This window comes from Chironomus tepperi, unplaced genomic scaffold (assembly GCF_022539635.2).
Source record: "Chironomus tepperi strain 1889 unplaced genomic scaffold, CSIRO-AGI_Ctep_v1 contig_319, whole genome shotgun sequence".
Lineage (NCBI taxonomy): Eukaryota > Metazoa > Arthropoda > Insecta > Diptera > Chironomidae > Chironomus > Chironomus tepperi.
In genome coordinates, this window is record NW_027226441.1 from 292,732 (window position 1) to 312,978 (window position 20,247).

Genomic DNA, 20,247 nt, shown 5'->3' on the forward strand with positions numbered 1-20,247 from the left:
CGTGAAAAAATATTCATTTGAATAATTAAATCATTTTCAAGTATCAAAGTAGTGTGAAACATTAGTGAATTAAAAGCAAAATGATTGTACAGTCCTCAACTTGTCAAATAAGGGCAGAAAATTCCGACCAGCAAGCAGAAAATCTTAAAGATAAGCATTTTACAAAAAATAATCAAATTACAACTCAGTTTTTCTTAACAAGCAGTCTCAATCGGTGAAATATCTAGTCAAAATGGCTCAAAGCTAATATTTATTCATCTTAGGAACAAGGAAATCAAGTCTTCGCTTAGGAAAGTAATAATCAAGATCTGCACATTCACCGAGAAGGTCGAAAAGTCATCGTCGTTTGTGCTCAAAAGATTCGTGGACTTACCGTGCGATAAAGTACTCAAGTTGCTTAAGAAATTCAAAGTCCCAGCTACTAAGGCCAGTATCGAGAATAATTCAATATGGTCCGCAATTATGTCAAGTTTTCTTAAATAAAAGAATTTGTTTTTCTTTTTTTTTTAAAGATTTAAATAGTTAAAAATTTCAACTAAGAGATAAGTAAAGTAGATCCTCCGATAACAAACATATTTCCCTAATAAACATGCTCTCTTTAGTATAATAGATGACCATGCTAGTGAAAAAAAGTTATTAAATACAACATGATGATGTACGAGATCTAAACCAAACTATCAAAATCATGACGACTTTTTGTTACAAACTTCTTAATGTTGCTGGCTGAACAAATCTATTGTGATGATTAAGATGGCAATTAAACTTGGCTTTATCACTGGGTTTCCAATATCAATTATGAATAAATTAGCGCAATCATAAAATGTAGCATAATTAAAAATGAAATAAGAATATAAATATTTTTTTCATATAAATTGTATTTTTAAGTTTATTTACAACTTAATAAGTACGGAACATACAGAATTGTGTCTAAAAATTCAGTAAATTATTTACATAAATTTGTCACATTCATAACCGAGAATTTTGCTAATTACAGATTAATAGACTCTTTAGTAGTGATAGTTGAAGTGTGGTGCGTTAACGGCAACATGAGCTGAGTTTTCAGCAGATGAGTATTTGACTGGAGCAACTGATTTGTAAGCAACTGGTTGGATTGTCTTGACGACTGGAGCAACATACTTCTCAACAACTGGAGCTGGAGCGACGTATTTTTGTACAGATGGAGCTGAGTAGGTTGAGTAGACTGGGGCTTGTGCGACGTATTTTTGAACAACTGGGGCTGAGTAAACTGGAGCTGAGTAGACTGGTGTTGGAGCTACGTATTTTTGGACGACTGGAGCAACAACTTTAGCGTAAGTTGGTTGAGCAACGATTTTGTGTCCATCAACTGGTTCACGACGAACATTAGCAACGAATCCATGGTGATCATCAGCTGTGTATGAAACAATACGTCTGTATCCATCAGCATCAATCAATGAGTATTCTCCTGAGATAGCACCATCCTTAGCGACTTCATGTTGTTGCTTGATGTCACCAGTGTGTGAATCATGAACATCATAGTTGAATTCGTAGTTGGCTGGTGCTTCTTGTTCATATGCAACTTTCTTAATCAAAGCTGGTTGAACTTGTTTGATGTATGCTGGTTGGATTTGTTTGACTACAGCTGGAGCAGCATAGTGATGATTGTCATAGTTCGAGTTGTAATAGTCATTATTGTAATGTTGAGCTGATGCAACAGCAACAAGAGCGAACAATGCAATGAACTGGAGATAGAAAGAATGATATTAAGTTATCAGTTAAATACCTATTTGTATGATTAACTTACTTTTGATGCCATTTTAGAAATTTTTAGTGCTGTTACTTAAATGATTGCAACAATTGAACTATATTTTTGTTACTGAATTAATCGCTATATATAGTAAAACAAATTCATTGGCCCACTACTGTCTCCAAATAATTTTCGGTCCATTCCAACTTCCAAAAATTCTCTCAATTTATTTTACTGCTCAATTTTATTTACTTTTCGTTTCTTTGTTTTCTTCTCTCAACCGGTCAATTTATTAAATTTGTTAAAAATGAGTAAGGAATTGATCGAATAGTAACAAGGTTAATCGATCTAAAATCAGGAATCAGATCGGTGTGACATTGGACCAAAAACAGACGGTTTCCATTTTCCAAGGTTCTTAATCAAAGGTCATTTCTGCGGAGCTTGTAAGTATCCATTTACATATAAAAAGATTGCAAAATCTACTTTTTTTTAATTTTGACACTCGGTTGAACCAAACGAAATAAATTCTGACTTTTTGAAAGAAATTTGTAAAAGTGCATATTATAAGTTTTAAAATTTCAAAACTTGGCTTGAGTTTTTTGAGAAAATAATGCAAAAATTGGCAGAATAAATATTCAAAATATTGAGTCTTGGTAATTATAGTGTGCATAAAATTGCGTCAGATGCCTAAAATTGTAATTGGGTATAATATGTAACATTAAAACATTTTTTCATGTGCAAAGTTAAATTAAAGAGAGAAAAAATTAAAAAGCACTCGACCTTATCGAGCGACTTCAGTGCCTTTTTGTCTAGCGATCGAGTAAACTGATTAACCAAACGACGATCTAATGAGTGAAAATCGAATGTACTCAAAATCAACCTAAAAATCAGGAGATCCAGTAGGACGGTTTCTCAATAAAGGTGGTTTCACTGACACTCGGTTGAACCAAACGAAAATTCTGCCTTTGCAACTTTGTAAAAGTGCATATTAAAGATTCAAAACTTGGCTTGAGAGAAAATAATGCAAAAATTGGCAGAAAAATATTCAAAATATTCCAGTCTATCAATTATAGTGTGAATGGAATTGCGTCAGATGCCTAAAATTGTAATTGGGTATAATATGTAACATTAAAACATTTTTTCATACGCATAGTTAAATTAAAAAGAGAAAAAATTAAAAAGGACTCGATGTGAAAATCGTGTACTCAAAACAACCTAAAAATCAGACCTCAAACCTAAAAATCATAAAATAGATCCAGTAGGATCTAGCTCACTACCATAATGTAAAAAATAAGATCCTGTAAAATACGAATTAATTCTCAGTAAATTTATAAACTTTAAAGAAAAAAAAAAAGCAAAATTAATCACCTTTATTATTATATTCTAACGCTTTAAAAATGTTTTCCAATGTTTTCTTGTTTTATTTGTGAAATGAAAAATCATTAAATAATAGATTTGATTTATTGATATGAAAGCAGTATTACATTTTAACGGAAGCTTATCTTAATATTAGCCAGAATGACTTTAAATTAAATTCTACATGAGTGATGTTTAACGAATTTGAGATGGATAAATATTGCATGAAAAATCATTAATTAGGATTTTAATCATTAATTAACGAGTATAGAGATGGTTTTGCTTCCAGACCAATTGATATCGGAATACAAAGATGCGCTCAAAATGTTTTGTTTAGACAGTTTAAACGATTCTAATCCTTGAATTTTTTGATTTTTGATAATGTTCCTTATCAAAATATCAGTTGTTCATTATTGTTCAAAATTTAAATAATCAAAATTTTCAACTAAGTGATAATCCTAATATGATCTCGACATAATCACATGTTCACATACCCCCTGTACCTATAAGCAAAGCTCCCTAATAAGCATGCTCTCGAGAGATTAATAACCTTAGATATATTAGATGAACTTACTCGTGAGCGTTGTTTTCAGCTTACTCTGCTCTTGAGAGTACGGTCTTTGGTTACTAAATTACAAATAAAAATGAAGATTAAAGATTGGGCCTCTTCTGAAATTTCTAACAAGATCGTGCTACTTTTACACTAATGTCGATAAGCATAGTTTGCTAACAAACTCAATAAAAATATGTAGCATAATCAAAAGTGAAATAAGTGAATAATTTTTTTTTCATATAAATTGTATTTTTAAGTTTATTTACAACTTAATAAGTACGGAACATACAAAATTCAGTAAATTATTTACATAAGTTTGTCACATTCATAACCGAGAATTTTGCTAATTACAGATTAATAGACTCTTTAGTAGTGATAGTTGAAGTGTGGTGCGTTAACGGCAACATGAGCTGAATTTTCAGCTGATGAGTATTTGACTGGAGCAACTGATTTGTAAGCAACTGGTTGGATTGTCTTGACGACTGGAGCAACATACTTCTCAACAACTGGAGCTGGAGCGACGTATTTTTGTACAGATGGAGCTGAGTAGGTTGAGTAGACTGGAGCTTGTGCGACGTATTTTTGGACAGCTGGAGCTGAGTAGGTTGAGTAGACTGGGGCTTGTGCGACGTATTTTTGAACAACTGGGGCTGAGTAAACTGGAGCTGAGTAGACTGATTTTTGGAGCTACGTATTTTTGGACGACTGGGGCAACAACTTTAGCGTAAGTTGGTTGAGCAACGATTTTGTGTCCTTCAACTGGTTCACGACGAACATTAGCAACGAATCCATGGTGATCATCAGCTGTGTATGAAACAATACGTCTGTATCCATCAGCATCAATCAATGAGTATTCTCCTGAGATAGCACCATCCTTAGCGACTTCATGTTGTTGCTTGATGTCACCAGTGTGTGAATCATGAACATCATAGTTGAATTCGTAGTTGGCTGGTGCTTCTTGTTCATATGCAACTTTCTTAATCAAAGCTGGTTGAACTTGTTTGATGTATGCTGGTTGGATTTGCTTGACTACAGCTGGAGCAGCATAGTGATGATTGTCATAGTTCGAGTTGTAATAGTCATTATTGTAATGTTGAGCTGATGCAACAGCAACAAGAGCGAACAATGCAATGAACTGGAGATAGAAAGAATATTATTAAATTATCAGTTAAATACTTATTTGTATGATTAACTTACTTTTGATGCCATTTTAGAAATTTTTAGTGCTGTTACTTAAATGATTGCAACAATTGAACTATATTTTTGTTACTGAATTAATCGCTATATATAGTAAAACAAATTTATTGGCCCACTACTGTCTCCAAATAGTTTTCGGTCCATTCCAACTTCCAAAAATTCTCTCAATTTATTATACTGCTCAATTTTATTTACTTTTCCTTTCTTTGTATTGTTCTCTCAGCCGGTCAATTTATCGTAATTGATTCATTTTCTCAGCAAATTATTTAATTTAATACGAATATATTTTTTTTGAAAATAGAGCAAATGCCGCTTAATTTACCACGCCTTTTGCCCTCCAATGTTGACAATACATAATTTTAAGGCTGTTACTTTTTTTGGAAACAGTTGACTGTTTACCCTTTCCTTGACGGGTGATAAAAATGAGTAAACAATTGCTGGAATAGCACAAGAAGGTTAATCTATCCAAAATCAAGAACCAGATAGGTGTGACTATGGCATAGTGTCGGATTTTAGCCGAATCCGGCATCAAGTCAGATTCACGCCATCTAAGGCCAGATTTTGGATCGATTAATCTTTTTGCGGTATTCGAAACCGGATCAATAATTTAATTTAAAAGATTCATCACTTTTGACTTTATCTCCAAGGCAAACGGTGTAAAATGGAACGATAATCTGATACCAAGCTGACTTGATTCTAACCTGAGGTCGGATTTAATCAAATTTGATCTTAGTTCAGAGTCACATTGACCCTTTCACGTTGATTTTTGGTCATCCAGCAAAAATTTAAACAATTTGATTTATTTCCTACATTTCTCAATTCTTTCTGTTGAAACTATCATTTCTTAAAATCTAATCACGATTTGCCTCATAAGAAAAATTATCTGACACAGTAAATCACATAAAGCTATTATATCCTTTTTAAAATTCCAATGGTCATTACTGTTTATACATATTTGTAATGAAATTCGAGCTCAAATAATTATATCTGATTTCATTTATAATAAATGACGTGCTTAACGACTTCAGGTGTAAATAAAATCCTTTACTTGAGCGATCTTTTCATGTTTTGTTCATCAATTTGATCTGTGACACTTTCTCATTATTACGAATGATATGCGTAAAGTTTGAATTGATTGTTGTTCTCAGTATTATTTGACATCATAATTAAATTATTATTATTGCTAAATTGATGAACTGCTGTAGCTGCAACTAATTGCACTCAAGTTGCACTTTATAATATGACATTGCGTTTCGGATAGAGTTGAGGGATCCCATTGTTCATTTTTGAAAAAAGTTCGCTATTCTGGAACGTAATAAGTGAACGGTCACTTGATCAATAAAGTAACTAAGTTCATCAAGAGAAAAATTTCCGTATGGCTATCAAGTTGCTTGTATCTGAAATTAATTAAACTAGTTACATAGTCCTGAACGTCCATTTTGGTCCTCTTTAGTTACAAAAGTTAAAAAACTTGTTTAATTATTGTTCCTCTATAAATCACATCGAACTGTGACATAATATATTTCGCAAATAAATCCTTAATATTCTGGTTCCGTGACCTAATATACTCTTGTAAGTCTATCAACAAGATCTTCATATGATATTGCCTTTAATCAACAATTTAACTCTGTTAATGGTACTTGTAATATCGAAAAGGGAAACAATCAGTTTTTTTGTTGGATTCATGGCTAAGTTATGAATTACGTTGATCTTTTATTACTTTTTAAGGCAATATACATTGTGAATATTATGTATTTCATGTTAAAGTAATTGTATGTAGGTGAGATAAACAAGACTGAAACGGCATAAATTTTCAATATATATTATCAATATCTCAATAATGAGAATTTTTTAAAGGAGATGGACTTGAGCTCCTTTTTCAGACTTTAAGACCCATCATGAGCTTTAGCATCTAGAAACCTGAAGCATTCCTAAATACGATTCTGATGTTCCGATAATAAGCTTTGAGGTAAAATTATATGACATGTAGACAGCATGACAATCGATGAGAATAAAAAATTATGACCATAATCACTATTTCTCGGCAACACCTTTTTGAGTACTTGACATCTTAAAATACGCAACTTTGGAAAATAATTTATCGATTAAGAATTAAATAAAATGCCTTCAAGTCCTGCTTCACATGAGAAAATACCTTCGTGACAATAATGCAACAACAATTGATACAATATAAAGTGGCCGTAATTGTTATAGTCTAGATTTTAATGGCTCTTGCATGACTTTTTGAGAGATTTTTAATTTTTTTAAATTCCTCAAAATTTTTAAAACTTTTTTTAAAAATATTTTGAAATTTTAATTCTTTTTTACGTTACGATGTCTATTGGCACGGACATCGCTACGTCACCGTATTAACGAAAAGACGTGGCGTCCACGTGATCATTTATCATCTACAAAGTCGAATTTAAAAACTTCATTTATAGGAGCTTGTTCAGGTCTTCTGGTATAAATCAAAGCCTCGAGACATCTAATCGTGCATCGAACTTAAACTCGTCTTATGATATCAGCCTATCTACACATAAATTCCAATTCTCAGACTTCCTCCAGGCTACGATCTTGAGCGGATATAAATCTGCGTAACTCCTACATTTATGCTGATCTTCCTCCATTTTGGGAATTTTAAATCATAATTTAAAATAAATAATGCTCTAGATAAGCTGTCAAATATTTTACAATCCTATGTTGATACAAGTTTTCTGCAGCATGTTAACGACATTGCATTTCTAGATGTTACTGATCATTGCAAACAGCTTTTTTATTTGTCAGCTTAATGAAAGTATTTTGCTATCAAGTTTAACTGAATTATCATCAATGACAAATGCAGATAAAAGTATTTAATCAAAAAATATAGCTTTTATTTTGTATCCTAGGTAGGTATTTAAAAATATCAAATTTAAAAATCAATATGAACGCCTATGAACTCTAATAGTATGAACATAAAAACACATAGCGGTGAATTTATCATTGAATCTAATTATATACTACATGTGGTGTCAAACGAACAGTGCCTTAATTTTTTTTGCAGCATGACATGCAGTTGACAAAAAGTTTTTTGGTTACATGAATAGATAGGACACATTTCGATTAATAATTGACTGCAAGGTCATTTATGAACATGCTGTCTGCTATAGGGCTTTAAGGGACATTGATTTAAGGTTAATAGTCATCGACATATTGATTTTTCTTTATAAAACATGTTAATTAATGTACATTTGGATTCTGTAATTATATAGTTTACACCTCAATATATGATTGTTAATTTTACAAACAATAATTTTTGACATTCCAATGATGCCTTGAAATGTTAAGTCACTCATCGTCGAGAACGAAATTATTGCTCTTTCGTGCATGAAAATTATCCAGTTTCTGTTGCATCATCAACTTTCGTGAATGTATCGTCTTAAGTTCATTAACAAATTCACCATTATCCTGCTCTTCTTCCTCACCATCTTCATTATCCGTTAACTTCATAGCTGTAAATGCCTGAGAAAACGAGAGAAGATTACAGTCATAAAAAGATGAATCATAAATATTGCCGGCTTTTTTTCATTGCATCTTCTTCCTTTAGGCTTTTCTAAATATCAATGTCGGGGAATCCGTTCATTTATATAAAAAAAATGTACAAAGTTGGCATTGAAGCAAGCAAAAATTTATTATTTATGTAATCGTAGCTAAAATGAGGGTCTTTACCATCAAGCAAATTGTTTCATACCACACAAAAAAAAATATGACATGCTTCAGGCTACTGCTGGCTCATGTAAAAAAGCTTGATTTATTCATGTCTGATAAATATCTTGATGTGGTCTGTCACAAAACTCTTTGCAAGTTGTTTTCAACACTTGACGAAGTGATTTTTAAACGAATTATATTGAGCACAAATGCAAAAAAGAAATTTTTATGGCTATTGGATATTACGAAATTTCTTCTGTTTTAATAAAATCTGATGAACATGATTTGCAATAGCTTATGTCAATTTTTATAAATGCTCAAAATTAGTTTGTTGTTTTAAGCTTCTAAATTGTTCCAAGAATTGGTCTTATGACCCTTCCACTGTATGCCGCGGGGCAACAGATTCTCCAATTAAACGGGTTTTAAACTTGGTATTTCATATTTGATTTGCAAAAGATCAACTACCATATGCTTAATGATATGATAATATACACAAATTATAGTTTAAATCGTGTCAATATCTTTATATCAATCTCATTCTATGCAAATGTTTTATGAGATCATTGAATTACGAATGCATGCACATATTAAGCTTAAATCTATTATTATAATCTCAACATGATGTCTTTTTATGATCCCGAGCTGTGCATATGCATTATTTTCTCTAAGGTTTCCAGATCAAGTAATTCAAGGATTGGATGTGTATAAAAGGAATCTAAAGAACTTAACGTTCCGAACTGACAGAAGATAATGAAGCCTTTACATTCAGAGCCGACTTTAGAGGTTCTCTCTACGCGGCAATGGGTCCATGTGTGTCCGAGCCAAGGAAGTAAGTAAGTAAGTTGCATCAAGCTGTCAGGTGAACGGTAAAGAACTGAACTAATGGGCCAAGACCCTATCCGACTGTTCTATCAGGAATTTTACAAAATTACGCAACGCTCACACTTTCCAGAGTAAAAATTTTGGTTCTTGATTTTGTTACAAAGCGTTACGGATGTAGTCTTACTTTAAGCATTACGTAATATTCGAACGTTCCCATTAAACATAAATATTCGTTTACCGATTATATGATACTCGGGTATACATTACATATTGAAATACTTTGCATATTTTGGCGACTAAACTAAGAAAACATAGAAGGCACGCACTGTGGCACGTAAACAAATATTCAAGGTTGAATAATATTTATTACTAATTACATCTATTATTCGCAAATGTTCAACAATATATTGAAATCATCTTAGTGTTCTTGAAGAACTAAGAACTGCTAAGAACCAATGTGTAAAGCAAGGTCAGCAACAATTTCATGCATAATATCCTCAATTTCATATATCTGTATCATGCAACAAATAAAATATATGCAGGCACCGATCAAGATAATACACAAATAAAATGAGCAGAAAAGAAGAAAATTTTAAAAAATAAACTTGAGAAACAAGTAAGGAGGTAAAAAAAAGTAAAAGTGACCGATTTTGCTCTTCGACATCCAGTCCAATGTTTCACCAAAAAAAAAAAAATAAACGAGAGTAAGAAAAACAATTTCAATGTCTGACCTACATATGTACATTAAAGAGAACACATTTGAACTCTTTAAATTAATAGTAAAAATACGATTTTGTATGCCAAGTTGTGAACATTACCTTCTTGCTTATATGAAAATTTATCTGCATATAAATTCCGCGAAATAAATAAAATAAAGCCGACAATATGAAAAAAGCAGACTTACCTTCATCGTCGTATGGTCTGAGCTATCAGCTCCATAACTCATAGCACTTGCTGGTGCAATAGTTGCAGAATATCCTCCGGCATACTCACTGCTTGAAAGAGATTTAAGAGTCGGAATTAAGCAAAAAGTATCAATGAGAAAATTTATAATTTCTAGGGTTCGTCCAAAATTCCAGACCTGCTTCCTTGGACGAACTTTAAGATACAGAATTAATCTGCAGACCTGCGCATTTAAAATTCAGGAAATGCAGGCCTGTAGTTCTTGGCTGAATATTGTTTAAAGGTTTTGTGGGCAGGTATTAGGGTACTGAGATTTGGAATCCCATGAATATCTAGAAATTCTTAAAATCATGATGACCTTGACATGATTTTTTTAAAGCTTAAATTTTTACATGCGGTTACAAACTTCATGCTGATTAAATATTTAATTTTTGAGAATCTCTGCATGCAGCTTAAGAATTCTGTTGTTTTGTTTTATAACCTTAGTTAGGTTTGATTTCGGGGTCAGTCTCGAAGAAATGGAAGGAATTTAAATTTTATGAACATTTTATTAAATACATACGAATAGTTAGTGGGCTCCAGGGATTCTCTTAATTTAACATTCTCTTGTTGCAAGCGAAGAATTTCCATTTCGAGGTAATCAATCTGATGCCAGGCAGCACGCCACAAATATGGTTAAAAGCGAAAATTGAATGTAATGCATTTTATGGGATAATGACATGCATAAGAAAGAAAGAGAAAAATAAAAAAAAGTATACAGTCACTGTAACAAAAGTGTATTTTTGAATGCTTTTTTACATCACCCAATTCAAATTCCAGTTCATCAATTATAACAAGTGCTTCTTGGTGTTCACTTTCAAGTTCATTGTACTTTTTTTGAAGGTCAATGTATGGTTGAGTTGTTGTTGGATCAACATTTTGGATTATTTCAGATACACTGCCGATAAGTCTGACAGGAACGCGAGATGCACGCATCGATACATTTGTAGCACGGCGTAAATTTGACTCAAGCATTCTAATATGCTCATTTTGCTGAAAGCATCGAGTTGACAAGTCATTAACTTTCTGTTTCAGCTTTGCATTTCCTTCCAAAAGTTCTTCCTTTACACTCCGTTCTTCTTCAAGCCGCTGTTGATATCTTACATTTATCGCTGATGTTCTTGAACATACTTCTTTCATTTGTTCTACCTCCACACTTAATCGCTTGTTTTCAGCTTCAAATCGACTGCTGCGTGACATATCTGAAAGTACATGATGTCGATAAGATTGGTTTTAAGTGCGGTTCTTATGTAAAGTGCATTTTTATGTAGAACTTGGGATTCTTTTGCTTATTACGTTTGCATTTCATGGGATTGCAATTTATTTAAATTTTGTGTCCAATTTGACCATTCTGGGAGATTTGTTTACATAAAAATGCACTATTGCCTGCTATTGCTATCAATTTCCAAAAACTAGCACTACTATATCATTTTGTTCTTCACTTTGATCAACTCTTCCCATAAGTTCCTTAATCTTCAAATTTAATCGTAAGATTTCTGCTTCAAAATCACACATTTCTGTGTTTACTGCAATTTACCTTATTTTTGACTGTCTTTATTCCTTTCTATATACTCTAAAAAAAAAGAGAATTATTTTAATGATTCACTAAGAAATTTTGAGACTTTTCTGATAATATAAACTGATATTTGTGAATATTTTTTTCTTTATCACAAATTTATCAGTTGGAACTGATAACAAATTCAGTCATTATTTCGAAAATATTACCAAGCATTGCATTTAATTTCTATAAAAACGTTTGTTTCATTTTTAACATATTTTTATTTTCTAGGTCCATTTTAGAACTTATAAAAAAATTATTTTTCTAGCAGCATCTTTAGTCTTTTGATAGTTAAGGCAGTCTTAGTATGAGTAGCTGGCTGATGGTCCGTGGAATGAGACTTGTGATGAGAAATCATGATTGTCGTATCCTTGGTATTGGACTGGAGCTACTTTTTGAACAACTGGAGCAGCATATTGTTGGACATATTGTGGGACAGCTTCAACTTTGGCAACTGGGACGGCAACCTTGAAAGTAACAGTGAATGAAATGATAAAATTGTCTTAAAAAATGAAATTGTTATGCATACCTTTGTAACAACTGGAGCAACAACTTTTGAGACGACTGGCTGGGCAACTTTGACAATTTTTTGTCCCTCGACTGGTTCACGTTCGACTTTAGCGATGAATCCTTGTTCATGATTAGCTGTGTAGTGAACAATACGACGGTAACCATCAGCATCGACTAATGTGTAATATCCTTCTACATTTCCGTCCTTTGCTGATTCATGTTGTGACTTAATATCACCAGTATGATCATCATGAACTGAGTACTCGAAATCGTAATTTGCTGGTGCTTCATGTTCTTCATATGCTACTTTCTTAACAATTGGTTGAGCATATTGAGCAACGACTGGTTGGTATGACTTGACGAGTGCTGGTTGTTGATAGTAATTTTGAGGAAGTGCTGATGCAGCAGCGATGAAAGCAAAAAGTGCAATGAATTTGAATGCCATTTTTGAATAATTTAATTATTTTTGGAATGTTTATTCTGAAATGTTTGATTGACTAATGATATCCTAAATTTTGAAGTGGACATTATTTATACCAAAATTTATCAATTAAAAAGTATCTTACTTTAACATGTCAAACTTACTAATTCTCTCCAAATCTCACTAACCGGCTTATTAGTTTACCACTTACAAGTTAGTTAATCAGTGCATTACACAATTTGTCAATCAAAAACATGAATTTTTTGGAAGTTTGTTTTATTTTTGCAATCTTTTGAATTTGCTCATGGACTTTGAAGGATTTTGAGGGGTGGTGTCATTTCACGCATCTGATTCAATTAAATTTAAATACGGATCAAGATTTGTAATGCTTTATGACATTATGTGAGGCACAATATTCTAATCTAAAATTATAAATCTAATAAAGTAAACTGAATATGGATATGATTCTTTGTAATTTTTTGTCTAGATTCTAGATCAGTGGTGGGCAATCTTCATGTTTCCGGGCACATCTTGGTGATAACACAAAATCGACATCGTCCACTGTATACGGTTCATGGTTAGCCCAAAGATTTTTGGCTGGACACTAGAGTGTCACAGCCCACAGGTTGTCCACCACTGTTCAAGACCCATTCTTCTTTATAGAATTATTTGCATAGACTTTTTCAAACACTTTCTTAGCTTAAAATCTAATCATTTCTGTAAAACGCTTCTGAACAGCACAACTTGTTCGTTAGATTACGATTACGTTGTCGCATCAACTATAGGATGCAAAGCTGCACTGATAGCTATGTGACGACTGATTTTGACCCATTTTTATAGCGTAAAATGCAGTTTATTGGAATATACCACTCGAGGTTGTATCCAAACTACAACAAGTTTAAGAAATCAAAGCATATCCATCTTCAATATATTTAAAATAAACTTAGAGATTCTCATTGTTCAAAACACTAAAGTATTTAGTGGTATCATATTAAAAATCGATTAATTCTTATTAAGTTATTTTCACAAACCTATTACTCTATAGATATATCAAGATACAATGCATCACAAAAAAGCGTATGCGAAAAAAGTGATTTGTGGGCTGTTCGAAAGCATTAGGCAATAGATGATTGAACTCTTTTTTTAGTCTGCATATATAAATTGAGCTGCTTGTAGCGTTTAACATATCATTCATCAAATATCAGTCTAATAAGTCAGTCGCGTGTGCAAGAGAAAAATATCAAATTATTCAAAAATGGCATTCAAATTCATTGCACTTTTTGCTTTCATTGCTGTTGCATCAGCACTCCCTCAACATTATTATCAACAACCAGCACTCGTCAAGTCATACCAACCAGTCGTTGCTCAATATGCTCAACCAATTGTTAAGAAAGTAGCATATGAAGAACATGAAGCACCAGCAAATTACAATTTCGAATACTCTGTTCATGATGAACATACTGGAGATGTCAAGTCACAACATGAAACAGCCAAGGACGGAAGTGTAGAAGGATATTACACATTGATCGATGCTGATGGTTACCGTCGTGTTGTTCACTACACAGCTGATGATCACAATGGATTCGTTGCTAAAGTTGAACGTGAACCACTCGAGGGACAAAAAATTGTCAAAGTTGCCCAACCAGTTGTTGCTAAGGTAATAAAGTTAATCCTAATTTGATTGTCTTGTAGACTAAATTATTTTATGTAATAAATCTATCTAGGTTGCCGTCCCAGTTGCCAAGGTCCAAACTATCCCATACGTTCAAAAGTATGCTGCTCCAGCCGTAACAGAAGTTAAATACCCAGTCAACAACTACTATGATCATCACTATTAAATTTTATAAACAGCACCATAATGATAATCATGTTGGTTCTATGCTAAGTATAGAATTATCATGTTCAAAAGGCTATTAATAAATCAATCAATATTAAACATAAACATTTGAGTATTTAGTATAATAATCTTTATTCGCACTACTTTTCAAGAAGTTCTAACACAGGCATACCATTTGTACATTTAAAAACTTAAGTCAATAATCAAGCAAGTGGTCATCATAATGCATATACATTAAAAGTAATAAATTCGTGGTTTAATTTGATGATTTTGTGTAGCAAACATTATTTAGTAGTAATATCCTGCACTCCATGGCTTATGTACTGGTTTCCATGGTGCGGGCTCCGGCTTCCATCCAGAATGAGCTGGAATAACTTTAACTGTAGCTTGGAATCCATTCTTAGCATCAGCAGTGTAGTCGACTACTCTTTTTGAACCATCAGGCTCAACCAACCAGTATTGTCCCTTGACTGCTCCATCTACTGCTTTTTCAAATTGTTGCTTAATATCGCCTGTGGATGGCTCATTGACATCATATTTGAATTCATAATTTGCAGGCTTTTCTGGTGGTGGTGCTGGTGTCCAAGCTGGTGCTGGTTTCCATGGAGCATGAGTTGCTGTTGCTGGTGGAAGATAGTATTGAACTGGAGGGATGTAGGTCTTAAAGATTCCAGCAAATGCTGCTGATATAAGACAAGCGAATACTGCAAGTTTTAATGCCATTTTTCTAAATCTTTTTCTTAAGTTTTGATTATTCTTGTTGAAATGATGATAAGTAACTGATAATCATGTTGAAATCTGAAGATCTTTTTATACTCAAAGATTAGCAAAATATTTTTAAGAAAATCTTAACTGGATCAATAATCTTAATTGAAATAATTGTAATAATTAAGGCTTACGATAAAGTGTATTTCATAGGATGGACATCTTTATGAATTTTAGGATGCTTGTATGCAAGCATGCTTTAATTTTATCCAAACTATCTTATCATTAAACGTGCATGTAGACAGCCTTCTTCTGTATCGATATTATTATTTCTTCAATTGTATCAAGTCTCACGGTCTCTTTTCTAGATCAGACATCACATATTAATTATTATTTTGTTAAACTGGAGTTATCTCAAAAGGTTTGCGAAACACTGCTCTAGTTACTTATGTACAAAAACATTCAGTAATATGAAATTATGATACGAGTGATATGCCGACATTACTACTTCAATAAGCACAGAAATTGCTCTACGCTTTTATTATTATTAATTAATATTAATGAATATTATCATGAGGAAGAAGAAGAAGAAGAAGAGATGGTCATGTAAATAAAATTGAAATTCTGTAAGGTAGGTATTTTGAAAGGGAATTGAATATCAGTTTATATAGCTTAAAATTAATTTTTATGAGATGATCCAATGATGATAGTCCATACAAATTAAAAAATCAATTTTGTCAGTATAAAAAGATCTGCAAATCGAAAATAAAGGATCAGTCTCTTAATACATTTTTGTTGATAACATCAAGAAAAGCTTTACTATTGAAATGGTTTACAAATTCGTACTTTTATCATGCATCATTTCGGTTGCAGTTGGTGGATTATTACCGACGTATCTTCCTCCACAATGGAAACCAGAACCAGCTTGGACACCAGCACCAGCACCAGAAAAGCCTGCAAATTATGAATTCAATTATGAAGTCAATGAACCATCCACAGGCGATATTAAGCAACAATTTGAAAAAGCAATAGATGGTGCAGTCAAGGGACAATACTGGTTGATTGAGCCTGATGGTTCAAAAAGAGTAGTCGACTACACTGCTGATGATAAAAATGGATTCCAAGCTACAGTTAAAGTTATTCCAGCTCATTCTGGATGGAAGCCGGAGCCCGCACCATGGAAACCAGAGCCGAAGCCTTGGGCTAGCAAACCAATTTACTATTATTATTAAATAATAGACAATGTTAGATTATTCACTGTGTGAAATGCTGACTCATTGCTTTTAGTGAAATTGTTTAATGCTGTGTTAAAAAATAACAAATTTTTATATTGGTTAAAATAATTGCAAATAAAATTTATGACAAAAATCAGACTAATTCATCATTATTACTATAGTGACTTAACATTAAAATTCATTTCGTTCTTAAACTGGAAATTTTTAAACATTACAGAGCTGACAGGTCTTTGTAGAGGTTTTAAGGAGTTTTTTATGCACGGTGCATAAGGGACCGTTTACTTATTACGTTACGCAAAAACACGAATTTGAAGACTCCCCTTCACCTTCCCCTAAACGGCACACCTAATAAGTGAACTGCCCTTAAGGAAAAATTTTGTCATTTCATAATATTTCAATTGCATCAATACATTTTGTGTCATATTCCAGAGATCGAAGTCACTTAAGTCGGCGGCTAAAAATCGGCTTAGCTAAGCCGTTTTTTTAGCCGGCTAAACTTTTTCGCTTAGCTAAGTCTTTTCTTCGCTTGCCGTACAGATCAAGTATGATCCATGGCCTCCCTCATTCGGCTCCTGAAGCTCTGCTCATATTCTATTGTTCCTAAGTATTTTGGAATGAAATTTTTACGTTTATATTATCAAAGAATATTTTAAGAAAATGAAGATCTTTACTGGTAGGATACATTTTTATTTGACTAGTAATATGAGGATTTGTAAGAAGCACTAATCTCGAATATATAAGGAGCATTCTTATGTGTATACTCAGTTTTATGGATTGAGATTAGTAATGCTTGTGACTGATTGGACATTCTTTAACTCGGCAGGGAAGCCTTGACGAAATTCGGGAATGGGTTGTCGAAATTTGACGATATATGACAAAATTATTAACAACTTTTAATTTCGATTTGCGATATCATGCCGACGTACTTCAGACACACGTCATGAATATGTTCATTGTCTGTTAGGAAATTTAGTAGTGATACGATTTGTCGTCTTTAGAACTAGACTCACGATTAGTCAAATAAAAGTAAGTTTTTAAAAAATAATAAAATTAATGAGAAAAAATCCAAAATTTAATTCATTTGTTCAGTACGTATCTCTTATTTCTGTATTTTTCATTTTTCACATTTTAAAATATACATATATTAATATAAAATTTACAAAATTTTACAGAATTTCTAATTTCTCTTACTGCATTTGCCTATATTTCTATGAGATTGGTTAAGCGTTTGATAATTTGTATTTTCCTAAAGAAATATTTAAGCCGATTGGATTTATTGCCATCCATGTGAAGGTGCTTGAACTTTCACAACAGTTGGTGCCTGCCATCCGTGGCTTGGTGCTTGCCATCCATGAGCTGGTGCTGGGGCAATAACTTTTGTGACTGTTGGTGCTTGCCAACCGTGGCTTGGTGCCTGCCATCCGTGAGCTGGTGCTGGAGCAATAACCTTTGTGACTGTTGGTGCTTGCCATCCGTGGCTTGGTGCCTGCCATCCATGGGCTGGTGCTGGGGCAATAACTTTTGTGACTGTTGGTGCTTGCCATCCGTGAGCTGGTTTTGCTTGCCATCCATGAGCTGGAGCAACGATTTTATGATCAACTGGTTCACGTTGTACATTAGCTTGGAAACCATGATGATCATCAGCTGTGTATGAGACAACACGTCTGAAACCATCTGGATCAACTAAGGAGTATTGTCCTGAGATTGCACCATCCTTAGCAACTTCATGTTGACGCTTGATATCTCCAGTGTGTGTGTCATGAACTTCATAGTTGAATTCATAGTTGGCTGGTGATTCTGCTGGAACTACGTGCTTAACGATTGCAGGTTGTTTAACAATTGTTGTAGCATGTGGATTCCATGGTTCTGGTTGCCAGCCAGTCTCAATTACTCCAGCATTAACAGCAGCCAATGTAACGCACAAAATTACGAATTTAAAAGCCATTGTGAACTTAATTTTTTTTTCTTATTGATGCTTTTCGTTTTAATTCAAGTTATTGAATGATACTGATACTGCACTCAATGTATCCTTATATACTAAAGAAATGCAATATAATACATGCGCAAGGTCAGTTAAATATATCAATGATTGCAAGATTTCAGTTTCATTAATTATTCTTAATGGCTTCATAAAACTACATAAAATATACATAGTTTCATACAATAAAAGTTTCAATTTCGTAGTGTTCGCCAAAAAACAGCAGTTATGTGCAGGCATTCGAATCTAAATTGGTGCAAACTTTTAGTTTTCTTGAAAATCTTTTTAGGTTAAATTTTATGATTAGAAATAAAAAATAAACTTTAGCTGTTCAGACCTTAAGATCCATAGTTGCGCGTTATATGCGTTTCTTGGTTATTGTCAGTTTAACGTGTTAAGATTCAGGAGTCAAACCTAGACTTACAGTTCACAGAGGGGTCCTGAAAAACTACTTTGACATTACTGCCTGTAACTTTTAAGAAGAGGGTGTGAACCGCGTTTTCACCTCATATAATTCGAAAAGGGCCAAAGAAATAATTCACATGCCGAGACGAGAGTCCATGATCGCTTGATCTGTATTGCAATAATTATGTGCCGAAATACTAAATCATTTCACCATCGAGCAACTTCGATTCACCAATTTTATGTCTAGATGATTTAGTTTAATTACCAAAACAGAATACTCGACTGAAATATGATACAATTTTTAACTACTTAAACTGCCAAATATTAATTTTTATTAAATTTACAATGTTCCTCTTAAATTTGTTTAGGTACTTAAATTTCACACATTAAAAATATGATGAGGCACGTGTTAATAATTTTTATTTAAACTTATCAAACTGAATACATCTTTTATAAAATATTCATAGGACGTCTTTATGTTATTACATCATTCGTGCAGCAGCTTCATCTGTTAAGTCGGAATTGAATTCAAAACCTGGGAAGAATTTTGTAAGATCTACAAAATCTTTAGAATGAACTTCACGCTCTGTAAAAAATATTTAAAGTTTAATTCAAATATGCAGGTTCCAATAAAAATTTTTAAAAACGCACTGGCTCTGTTTCCATTTTTCATTGCATTAATTCCTGACTCAACAGCTTGTTCAAACAAATCTTTCTCACTTTCGAGCTTCATTGTGCTTACGACTGAGAAAATGACACAAATAAGTAATCCCAAAATAAAGAGCTTCATATCTGTAAATTAAGTAGCTTTTAAAATTTTAAATAAACAATATTATCAGAATAGCAATGAAATTTATACTTTTCTGATCATTTCCTCCTCATGTATGTGACATGTTCATTTTTTGTTTCACGCGGAATTAAGTGTTAAAAATGATGTTATATTATTTTCCAAAAAATGCTAAACATGATATTTAGTTTTGGATGATGTTAAAGGGTTTAGTAGTTTTTTTAACCGATATTTTTATTTTTGTCCGTCTATTACTAATGCAATGTACCTAGTCACGATTTAAATGTCGCGAATATACAATCCGAGTTGATGTGACTAACAACAGCGAAAAAAGCATCCGATCTGACTAGACTCTTCCTGGGATTGATCCCGAGACGTAAGGGTGGGTAAGCCGACAATCTAACCATTACGCCACTGCTGCTTAATGGGTGTAGTATGAGACTGCTGCTTAATGAATTCTGATCAATTATTTTACAAAAAGATTCTATTTTTTTAAATTAAATTTTCCGCTGTGGTACGTCTTTCAAT

At 32.9% G+C, this 20,247-nt stretch overlaps 7 protein-coding genes, 1 long non-coding RNA gene and 1 pseudogene across 10 annotated transcripts; 2 read left to right on the forward strand and 7 right to left on the reverse strand.

Moving 5' to 3' along the window:
- Window positions 1-914: 914 nt before the first annotated feature.
- On the reverse strand, window positions 915-1,830 carry LOC139093015 (cuticle protein-like). Its single transcript, XM_070643598.1, has 2 exons — window positions 1,784-1,830; window positions 915-1,721 (listed from the first exon to the last, which is right to left on the reverse strand). The coding sequence occupies exons 1-2, from the start codon at window positions 1,793-1,795 to the stop codon at window positions 1,008-1,010; spliced, it is 726 nt and encodes a 241-aa protein (XP_070499699.1). The 5' UTR covers window positions 1,796-1,830; the 3' UTR covers window positions 915-1,007.
- A 2,090-nt stretch (window positions 1,831-3,920) lies between these two features.
- LOC139093010 (cuticle protein-like) lies at window positions 3,921-5,181 on the reverse strand (annotated as a pseudogene).
- Window positions 5,182-7,681: 2,500 nt separating this feature from the next.
- Window positions 7,682-11,970, reverse strand: LOC139092966 (tektin-1). Of its 3 annotated transcripts, none has more exons than XM_070643544.1 (5): window positions 11,821-11,970; window positions 11,043-11,485; window positions 10,807-10,889; window positions 10,246-10,336; window positions 7,682-8,333 (listed from the first exon to the last, which is right to left on the reverse strand). In XM_070643544.1, the coding sequence occupies exons 2-5, from the start codon at window positions 11,481-11,483 to the stop codon at window positions 8,160-8,162; spliced, it is 789 nt and encodes a 262-aa protein (XP_070499645.1). In that variant the 5' UTR covers window positions 11,484-11,485; window positions 11,821-11,970; the 3' UTR covers window positions 7,682-8,159. The 3 variants fall into 3 exon arrangements, with proteins under 3 accessions (XP_070499645.1, XP_070499644.1, XP_070499643.1); XM_070643543.1 differs by lacking the exon at window positions 11,821-11,970 and adding an exon at window positions 11,726-11,815 and having other exon boundaries at window positions 10,246-10,333; XM_070643542.1 differs by lacking the exon at window positions 11,821-11,970 and adding an exon at window positions 11,726-11,815.
- Window positions 11,971-12,131: 161 nt separating this feature from the next.
- LOC139093009 (larval cuticle protein A2B-like) lies at window positions 12,132-12,813 on the reverse strand. The gene is made up of 2 exons (XM_070643592.1): window positions 12,371-12,813; window positions 12,132-12,308 (listed from the first exon to the last, which is right to left on the reverse strand). Exons 1-2 carry the CDS (start codon window positions 12,794-12,796, stop codon window positions 12,144-12,146), a joined length of 591 nt encoding a protein of 196 aa, XP_070499693.1. The 5' UTR covers window positions 12,797-12,813; the 3' UTR covers window positions 12,132-12,143.
- A 1,214-nt stretch (window positions 12,814-14,027) lies between these two features.
- Window positions 14,028-14,683, forward strand: LOC139093003 (larval cuticle protein A2B-like). The gene is made up of 2 exons (XM_070643587.1): window positions 14,028-14,429; window positions 14,497-14,683. Exons 1-2 carry the CDS (start codon window positions 14,028-14,030, stop codon window positions 14,608-14,610), a joined length of 516 nt encoding a protein of 171 aa, XP_070499688.1. The 3' UTR covers window positions 14,611-14,683.
- A 214-nt stretch (window positions 14,684-14,897) lies between these two features.
- On the reverse strand, window positions 14,898-15,332 carry LOC139092993 (cuticle protein 7-like). The gene has a single exon (XM_070643571.1). The coding sequence runs from the start codon at window positions 15,330-15,332 to the stop codon at window positions 14,898-14,900; it is 435 nt and encodes a 144-aa protein (XP_070499672.1).
- An 809-nt stretch (window positions 15,333-16,141) lies between these two features.
- On the forward strand, window positions 16,142-16,546 carry LOC139092994 (cuticle protein 7-like). Its single transcript, XM_070643574.1, has one exon. The coding sequence runs from the start codon at window positions 16,142-16,144 to the stop codon at window positions 16,544-16,546; it is 405 nt and encodes a 134-aa protein (XP_070499675.1).
- Window positions 16,547-17,822: 1,276 nt separating this feature from the next.
- Window positions 17,823-18,494, reverse strand: LOC139092995 (cuticle protein 7-like). The gene has a single exon (XM_070643575.1). The coding sequence runs from the start codon at window positions 18,492-18,494 to the stop codon at window positions 17,823-17,825; it is 672 nt and encodes a 223-aa protein (XP_070499676.1).
- An 841-nt stretch (window positions 18,495-19,335) lies between these two features.
- Window positions 19,336-19,736, reverse strand: LOC139093019 (uncharacterized). Its single transcript, XR_011544663.1, has 2 exons — window positions 19,584-19,736; window positions 19,336-19,518 (listed from the first exon to the last, which is right to left on the reverse strand). It is a non-coding gene; the product is annotated as an uncharacterized lncRNA (long non-coding RNA).
- Window positions 19,737-20,247: the final 511 nt, after the last annotated feature.